The sequence below is a fragment of the Myripristis murdjan genome, chromosome 15 (assembly GCF_902150065.1).
Source record: "Myripristis murdjan chromosome 15, fMyrMur1.1, whole genome shotgun sequence".
Classification (NCBI taxonomy): domain Eukaryota; kingdom Metazoa; phylum Chordata; class Actinopteri; order Holocentriformes; family Holocentridae; genus Myripristis; species Myripristis murdjan.
In genome coordinates this window covers 4,276,042-4,285,485 of record NC_043994.1, presented here as the reverse complement: position 1 = coordinate 4,285,485, position 9,444 = coordinate 4,276,042, and the positions used below count along the sequence as shown (strand labels likewise).

At 41.6% G+C, this 9,444-nt stretch overlaps 1 protein-coding gene across 1 annotated transcript; it reads right to left on the bottom strand.

Annotated features, from left to right (window-relative positions):
* Nucleotides 1-771: 771 nt before the first annotated feature.
* agpat3 (1-acylglycerol-3-phosphate O-acyltransferase 3) lies at nt 772-5,774 on the bottom strand. The gene is made up of 9 exons (XM_030070738.1): nt 5,483-5,774; nt 5,094-5,266; nt 4,175-4,336; nt 3,839-3,909; nt 3,637-3,719; nt 2,460-2,562; nt 1,606-1,681; nt 1,204-1,402; nt 772-1,004 (listed from the first exon to the last, which is right to left on the bottom strand). The coding sequence occupies exons 1-9, from the start codon at nt 5,646-5,648 to the stop codon at nt 913-915; spliced, it is 1,125 nt and encodes a 374-aa protein (XP_029926598.1). The 5' UTR covers nt 5,649-5,774; the 3' UTR covers nt 772-912.
* Nucleotides 5,775-9,444: the final 3,670 nt, after the last annotated feature.

Here is a 9,444-nt window from a genome sequence, read left to right as displayed (position 1 = left end):
AAATGCCTTGTCCGGCGTCCGACGCTGCGCAGCCTCAAGCCGGACGCTTATTTGTCCTCCTTTTTGGAGTTGCACTTGAACGCAACGCTGGCCCGGACTGCACATCGATATCAGTCATATTTTTCGTCATAGACTTTTAAATTACAATCCAGAAAGTGCATTAATTGGATGCACGTTAGTTTTTCTCCTGTGCTGCTGTGTGCTCATGCCGGAGTGCGTGTGTGTGGCGCTGTCTGAAGTCTGAAGTCACTGGCTAACAGCAGCACACTGGCTTAGCTTGTCTATAGAAGAGGTATCACTTCAGCTTATTTTTCAATCTGTGTTATCACATGCATACTACTGCTCATTCATTGGTAGCTGAATTGTTTGGTCTGTTTGATAAGTAATTTACATTTTTGAAATAATAATTTAAAATATTGTTAAATTAAAAAAAAAAAAAAAGCCAACATGATGCAGGTCAAAGACTAAAAAAGAATATTGACTAAAACTATTGACTAAAATACTTTGGATTTTCTTCGACTAAAACTAGACTAAAATGCCAAGACTTTTTGTCGTCTCGGTTAAGCAGACATTTCTTTTAACTTCCAGTACGGCTGCTAAAAATGCAGCAGTGGCATCCTCCCAATAATAATAATAATAATAATAATAATAAAAATCTGCAGTCTGCCTGTTTGAAGCTATTTTATTTACATTTTATAAACAATGAATATCAAAGTGACCAAACATTGCTTCAAAAAAGACTAGCACTCCAAATGAACAGCACTGCTTCTTTACATGGATATATATCCTCTTGGCATCGTAGTAAAAAGTTTGCAAAGTCTGTCCACATGTGTCACTGTTCACGTATGTGTGTGTCAGGTCACAGTGCACTGGTGTATGTCTGTGTGTGTGTGTGTGTGTGTGTGTCTTTGTCTATGTGTGTTTCTTGCTCTCTTGGACTCCATAGCTGGACCCCGTCTTCTTCACCTCTGACACACTGATCAACCTGTTCATGGATATGATGGCTGAGAGAGAGAGAGAGAGAGAGAGTGAGAGAGAGAGAGAGGGAGGGAGAGAGGCATTTAAGTGAAAATGTAAAAATAATTTTTCAAGCATATTTCTGACTTCCACAAATGGCACATGAGGAAAGTCTTCCTTTGGAATACATTTTGTCTGTCTTCACCTTGAAAATGTGTATGTGTGTGTGTGTGTGTGTCTTCGTACCAACTACAAGCAGAAGGAGCAGGCCAAGGATGAGCAGCGGGTTGCCGCTGGTGACCACTCCAACCACCAATCGGACGAGAGGAGAGAGCAGAAGTCCCGCCCAAAACAGGAAGTTGAGGAGTGACCATGGTCGTCGAGGCAGGACGACAGGGTTGCCAGGGAAACGGCCTGTGGTGACATACTGGTCCTGTAATGCGTCCTGGACAGAGAGAGAGAGAGACAGAGATCACATGTAGATCATTTGTCCTGTCAGTGAGTTGAATGGTCTCCTGGCAGCACGTGGTGTTGAGCCACAGTCTCAGGTCGTGGTCAGCCACAGGATGTTTTTGAGATTTAAATTTGGGGACAGCTTTAGTGCTGAGAGGACGTCGCTATGGCCACTCCACCTCCCCTCTCTGATACCTTCTCTTGGTAGAGGCGATGCAGCCACTCAGCACACTCCTTCTCATCCTCAGGAATCTGCTCAACTGGATAACGCCTGCACCAGGCACACACAAACACACACACAGAGAGAGAGAGAGAGAGAGAGAGAGAGAGAGCAGATTATTACGTCACTAAAACAGCCTCAAAGTGTTTTCCTGCCCCAACAGAACAATATTGTTGGGAATAAGAAGCAACAGAAATAATTCCATATATTTTAATACACAGTGCTGATATGAAGTTAAAATACCAGGACACAGCAGCCAAATTTAGCTGAAGTTGGTTAAGGGAGTTCCAATCCTTGATTTATACATTTATTTATTTATTTATTTATTTATGGTTTATTTGACAGTGACAGATAGAATGTACAGAGACAAACTGAAAACAGGAGCCAATCATAGTGTTTGTAGATTAAAATTATTAAGGATAAAAAAGAATAGAAGGCAAAGTGATTACAGCAAGATGCAAAAGACTTAAACAAGAAGACAAAAATAGACATAAGTGAAGGTTTGTTGCTAAATTATCCAGGATTTGTTGGTTTGACATGATGAAAATCACAAGTTCACAAAACTTAGAACCCTTGAGGTGACATGCTAGAAGTTAATATCACCATTGTAGTTGAATTATTTGAGTTAACTGAGAAGCACAGCAGTGAAAGATATATGGTGTCCAACAATAATGAGGTGAAAAGGGGAAGATGCTGTCCATCGCTTATCATTCCATCTAAAAATGTCTCACCCACCTTCATATGAGCCCTGAAGCTGAAATCCACGCCCTGCATGTGCATGGAAACACACTGAGTTCATGTTTGAAGGGTGTGATGTTACTGCACCAACCTTAAGCTCATATCAGCTTTGTATTTACGTCCTTTGACAATGTCCAGGAGAGTCGGAGCCTGTCCGTCTCTGAAGTTCAGTGTTACGTCGTAAACTGCTGACGCTGGAGACACACACACACACACACACACACACACACACACAAGGTTGGGTTATACATGCACTGTGAGGCACAGGGGCGCAGCAGGAGTCCACTGCTGTTCCTCAAGGTACAATCAACACAAACGTACCTCCTAGTAGGGATGGGCGATACCACACTTTTAGGATTCGATACGATACCGATACTTTTTCTTGCATTTTCATCGATACCCATACTGATACCAATACTGATCATTTCTTATTGGCAATTTTTTTCATTCAAAATATTACTACATTTAAGACAAATTACATGACAAATACAGACCATTTATACCATATTTATTATGGTCAATACATAATAAAACTAAAATTAAAATAAATAACATAAATGTTAATGAAATAAATTAAATATGAACAAAAATGTGCACATTTTTTTCTGGCTGTGCTGTCGGGCCGTCACGTGACACGGGCCAGATCAATACCCTGCCAGGCTCAGGGGTGTGTCGGCACATAGTAAGTGAAGGAAGCTATCTAAAACAGCTGAAAGTTATGCATGCACCCCCAATTCTTATTTGTTAGTATCGATACTTGTTTAAGGAAATTGATGCCAAATGAGTAGCTTGTGAGTATCGATATATTGATACCACAGGATCGATACGCCCATCCCTACCTCCTAGGACCAGTTACTGGACCTAAGGGCGATTATGTATAACTTTTTTCAGTGCCAAAAAGGGGCATATATGTATCATTTCCTCTCAGTGTTAAGATACAATATCAGGAGACAGTGTTTGTTAGGCCATATACAGTGAATACATAAATAATTAAATACATAAATAAATACACAATACCTTGAATATTAATTTTAAGTAGAGTTTAACTTGTAGGCTATGGTGGAGTAGCCCTGAAGTGAAATAAGTTGCAGATTTGTGGACGTGAGAAATAGGAAATACAATTATCCAGGCAGTATTGTCTCTATAAGATACAAACTGCAAGTCTGCCAATGAGGGCCCAGTGTCAGGGGGACAAAAGCTGGACCTTAGAGGCCCCAGTGTACAGTGTGTGTGTGTGTGTGTGTGTGTGTGTGTCTCTGTGTTTATACCTGTATCTCTGAGACAGTGCAGCGTGGTGGTGAAGCCCTTGGTCCGGGGCAGCAGGTGGTACTTCAGCCTTGGAAGCCCTTTGCTGCAAAACATTACAGTGATTATTATTAACACTATTAATACCACCACTACCAGTCATAATAATACTCCTAATAATCCTCATTAATACTGAGGGGTTACGGTGGGTTACAGTGGCTGTACCTGTCAGCGACCTCCATAGAGATCTGGTGTTTCTTCTCAGTGAACCTGGTGCCCTCGCAGTACAGCAACACCTGCATATTGACACATATTACATACATATATGTTTAATACTGCTTAGAATAAAGGTTGTGTATGACTATAAATGTGCATGTTGGAAATAAACGGCACAATAACTCAGCAGTAATCCAAAGTATTCAGATTACACTACTGCAAAGGGGCATTCATGTGCACAATGTCTCCAATTATAATGAATTCTATTATGAGAGTAATGTTTTAGAGCCGTACACACACACACACACACACACACACACACATACATGCTGACTCAGGACTCACCCACATGTTTTCGGGGTAGTCTTTGAGCTGATTGAGCCCGTTGGTGACGGCCTTCCTGTCTTCCTCCCACTTCCTCTTGCAGAACACCACTTCCAGGAAGTACCAGGTCCAGCCAATCAGAGGCACCTTCAGGAGCTCGTGTTTGGCCAGCACCTTCGAACTCTGACGGACAAACGGCACGAGACGGAGAAACAAGTCACACCAAGATACGTTTAAACATCACTCACTATTATTGGCCTTATCGGTATCGTATCGGTATTGGTGTATGTTGACTGATATGTGCCGATATAAAAATGTTTGTAGCTAAAGTGGAGATACTGATATCATGGGAAACTAGACGACCTAAGCATGTCATGCGAGGTTGTCGGCAAGGGGACTAAATATTGCTTCAAATTTAGGGAAAATGTTGGTGATTCCATGCAGTTTGGGACACGCCGTGCAGTTTTTTGCAGGCAGTACAGATGTGTTATCTTCACCTGTTGTAAAATGGTGTATTTGTGCAGACTGGCACCTGAGCAGTCTTGGAGTTGCATCAGTTGGGTTTGACTGGAAAGCTGAGCCTCTTGGTGGTTCAGTGAGCCACATCTGATTCATGTGTGATGATGATTTTAATTGTAGAGACCATTTTTTAAAAATTAAAGAAATATTGGTGCAAAATCGGTGCACCAATGTGCAGCGGTCTATTTTCATTCTAGCTCAAACATTCACTACATTGGCTGCCACATCGATATCACTATTGAATTTTCCTCTCTAAAATCAGTACTGGTCTCAAAAACCCCAAACTGGTCAGGCACAACTGGTAATTATTTACCACAAGAACTGAGTTGCAAGTGTATGTTTTGCATGTCTTCCTCAGAAGAATGTTAATGTGCAACTAAAGTCTCGTGTGTCGTTCTCCCGGTGCCTCTCGCTCTCTCACCCCCAGCACGCCGCAGCGCTCGGCCATGGTCCAGCCGCACAGGAAGTCGATCTCATAGTTGTGGTTGAGGATGATGATGGCGTGCTCTTTGCCCAGCTTCTCCGCCGTCGAGCTCTGGTCTACAAACAGGGTGCACTCAGTGCCCGACCACCACTCCAACAACATGACCAGCTCTTGAGAAGGAAGGAAGGAAAGAAAGAAAGAAAGAAAGAAAGAAAAAATCTATCTTCATCTCTCTTTTCATCTATATGGCACTCTGTCTATTTCATTATGACAGAATTATTCAAGATTTATCTGATACACTGATAAAAGAAGACATGCAATCAGTGATAACATATTGCCATGAACACACACACACACACACACACACACACACAGTCATGACTTACGGCTCCAGAGTGAGTACGCCAGTCGTGTGTTGATGCGTCGGTAGAGCTGCTTGTTGATTGGCCAGAGCAGACATGTGAGCAGTTGGATGAGGTTGATAGCCAATCCGCTGGTCACAAACACCAGGCCCAGCAGCAGCTGGATGGCAAAGGACTCCTTCCACCCCATGGTCTGAGCACACACTCACACACACACTCACACACACACACACTGAGCACACAGACAATCACTCTGTCAGTGTCACTCAGTCCCAGTTGAGCTGGTTCTGTGCTGTCACCCACAAAAACCTGACATACACACACACACACACACACACACACACACACACACACACACACACACACAGAAAACAAGTGTGGGAGTTGAAACATATGGCTGACACTTTGACCCAGTTGGACACACACCGCCTGCTTTATCACTCTTCCTCCCTGACACACACACACACACAGCCTTTTACCTAGTTGGCAGAGCTCTGAATTCCTCCTTGACACATTGTCTGGCAGCCTCAGCAGGGCAGATATATATGTCATAGGTTCTGATGCATTTTGTGCACTGCAGTATACAAGACACAGACCTAAAATGGAGTAAATATAATGTCTCATTCTCATTCTGGGACCCAAGTGGCTAAATACATAGATTCCAGCTTTAGGAGCTAAATTGATCTTGGCATGAAAAAGTGCTTAAAATAAACAAACGAGGTCAAAGTGGAAAGTAAAAGTAAAGGGAGGAAGTTAAAGTGGACTGTGGGTCAGTAGGTTTGACAGTGGCAAAGCTCCACTTCCTTATTTGTCCAGTATATCCATCAAAAAGTGGTTTTGGAGAGACAGGACTGACAGGACCTGGCAAGTGTGAGGACACTTTTTTATCAAAATGTTCTGGGCTTTTTAGTCTCACAAAGCACCAAAGGCTAGTGACGACATCAGTCTCCCGCACAGACACTGCCGTCTCCTGACAGACTTGAACCTGACACTCTGACCTCTGATACTTCCTGGTCACTAACACACGAGAGCACAGCCGTCCAATCACATCTCACGCGTGTTAAAGGTAACATTTCTATTTTTAAGAGGATGGTCAGCTGTGTATTAGTCAGCGGTCACTGTATTGTACTGTTCCACGTCCCTTTTACTTGACTGAGATCCACTCTGGATGACATCACTGTGACTCAGGGGCACGCCTTGTGGCCTGGGTAAACACTCGATTTGGATTGGCTGGGCTGGACAAGGTGATTAATGATGGAGTCGAGCGTGCCATAATGCCCCACCTGATTGCCGGCTACACAGACACAAAACACCACCAAATGTAATATATCATGCACTTTTGCAGTGGGGAACCTGCAAATCTGACCAATGTTAACCTGATCTGAGGAATAATGGAATAGTACTTTAATTATTATTTTTGTTGTGGTTGTCATTTGTATGGTTGCATTCTGTAATTTCTGATTAGGTAGCTTCACCCCGGATTATTGTACAAGAGACAGTAACATCAGCTGCTACATATTGTTAAAATTTACTTGTTAAATTTTGTGCAATGCAAAGACATACATTTTTACACATTTGGACACGTCTGAGGCAGCGTCATTTAACTCATATTGGAAATATTGAAATCTTGACTTTTCTTCAAACAACTGAAAAAAATCTGTCAGTGGGATGCAGGGATTTTTCTGGTATTAATATGTTGCAACAAGGCAGATATTAGGCAAATCAGCCCAGAAAATGATTTGATTCAAGAAAATTGGTCAGCACTGGAAACATTAGACCAAAGTTTTTTTGTGCAGTGTAAACATGAGCTACAGCATTTTTTAAAATTGTATTTCATATCTCGTACACCCTCCTCTTATCCAATCAATCTGCCCCAGCTGTGGAGCTTAGAGGATATAGAGGTGTGCTCGGCACTGGAAGGTTGCTGGTTCAAATCCCTGCATCAGCTGGGAACTGAGTGACTGAAAAGCACAAAACGGAGGTTGTACTGAGCAGCTACAGGCCATAACCACAGTTAAGAACACCTTCTCACTCAGTTTTGCAAGTTTATATTTAAAAAAAAAAAAAAAAAAAAAAAAAAGCTGGTTGATTTCCACCTGCTGTTTGACCTAAACAACGGAAAAACTGACACTCACCTCAGACAAGGCTCAGCCCGACCTCCAGCTGGTAGCAGCAGCAGTTATATGTTGTCTTTATGCACTATTATTAATAGCAGCACTACTTTAAATATAGTCTTTTGTAGCTGGAACATGTGGTGACTGTAGTAATGAGCCAGCTGTCAGTCTGCCTCTCTGTCAGCCATATGGGTGCTCAGAGAGAGAGAGAGAGAGAGAGAGAGAGAGAGAGAGAGAGGGAGAGAGAGAGAGAGGAGGGGAGACAGGACAACTCTCAACTTTCTTGCCACATAGCTCGTCCCAATAAACTCTGTGAACTTTGGAGTGTTGCCTAAACACACACACACACACACATACATACGCACACATACATGCACACACATTGTGTAGAAGAAGGGGGGGGGGTCTCCACAATCACCTGAGTCATCGCAGAGACACTAATCTGTCTTGTGTTTGCCGCTATGAGATATCACAGTGAAAACCCAAGGCAGATTAGCCCTGAGTGAATGTGTCCTTTGATCCGGGCTGCGACGACATTCAAAAAAAAAGGACAGAGTCTAGTTCAGAGCCTTAACACACCCATCCACACACACACACACACACACGTGCACACAGAGAGCCTTCTATAACAGGCAGGCAGACACTCACACATGAAATCTCGTTGTAAGTATAGACAATGAGCTCCAAAAGCATTTTCAGACAGCAACATAATCTACTTTCTAACTATATACCAGATCATCCACTCTCTTACCTCTGGATAGTGACTCAGGCTGCAAAGCAAAAAGGCCGGAAAGAGAACTTAAAGACAAAGTTTGGTGCTGAGTGTGAGCACAGAAATCTCAAGGTCATTTCACATTTATCTGTTTTTAGTCCCCAGAAATATGATTTTTATATGTTTTATTCTAAACTAAGTGGACAGCATACAAAGGGGCAATAGATAATGCTTTATTGATATCTTTAGGGATTTCTCATAGAAATCATCTCATATGATTCCTGTGGTTATCAGGGAAGGTGCTGTAGATTAGCTTCCGCAATAAACACTCAGACACTTACACTGGACAACTGTTTTCAGCTCATCTATGTATTTTGTATCTGTCCCTTCTAAAAAACCATAGAAATAAATCATGAAAACACAGTTGACAGTTTATGCTAATCACTAATCACATTTTGACAAAATTTATGAGAGTCATGTCTCATTGCCACATTCGGGCAATTTCAAAATAAGACAGATCTGTGTGAAACAGAGGTGCTGCATCATTTGTTTGCTCATCCATGTGTTACATGCAAAATCTCAGACGGATCCAAATTTGAAAAAACTGTTGCATTCCAGCATTAATAATGAGTGTTTGGCCCAAGTGAGGTGACATATTTTTTATGTCACTTTTATCATTTATTTATTACTATTGTTTATTTTTTTTATTTAAGATTTTGATTTTTTTTTTTCCTTTGATGTTGTTTTGGGATTGTTTTGTTACCGTGTTTGTATGATATGGTTTTGAAAAACGGAAAATGTAAAATTCAGGGACATGATAACAGTTGCCTTATTTCTATTAATATTAACTGGAAAGAGTCAAGACATCAAATGCTTTCTTGTGTAAACAGCTCGCTGTGCGCCAACAGTCTGCCTGATTAAGATTTTAATCACATGCAAATCTGCTTGCATAAACATATCAGCATGCCCACACACACACACACACACACACACACATACACACACCCCTCACTGACAGACAGCTTGTAACTCTTAATTTCTCTTTATTGCATTAGAACATACATTTCTCATATATATCTATATATATACTTTATAAATGTGAATTTGTACACTACAATCTTTTATTGTAACATGTTAGAAAATACTCGTAACGCTCCAAA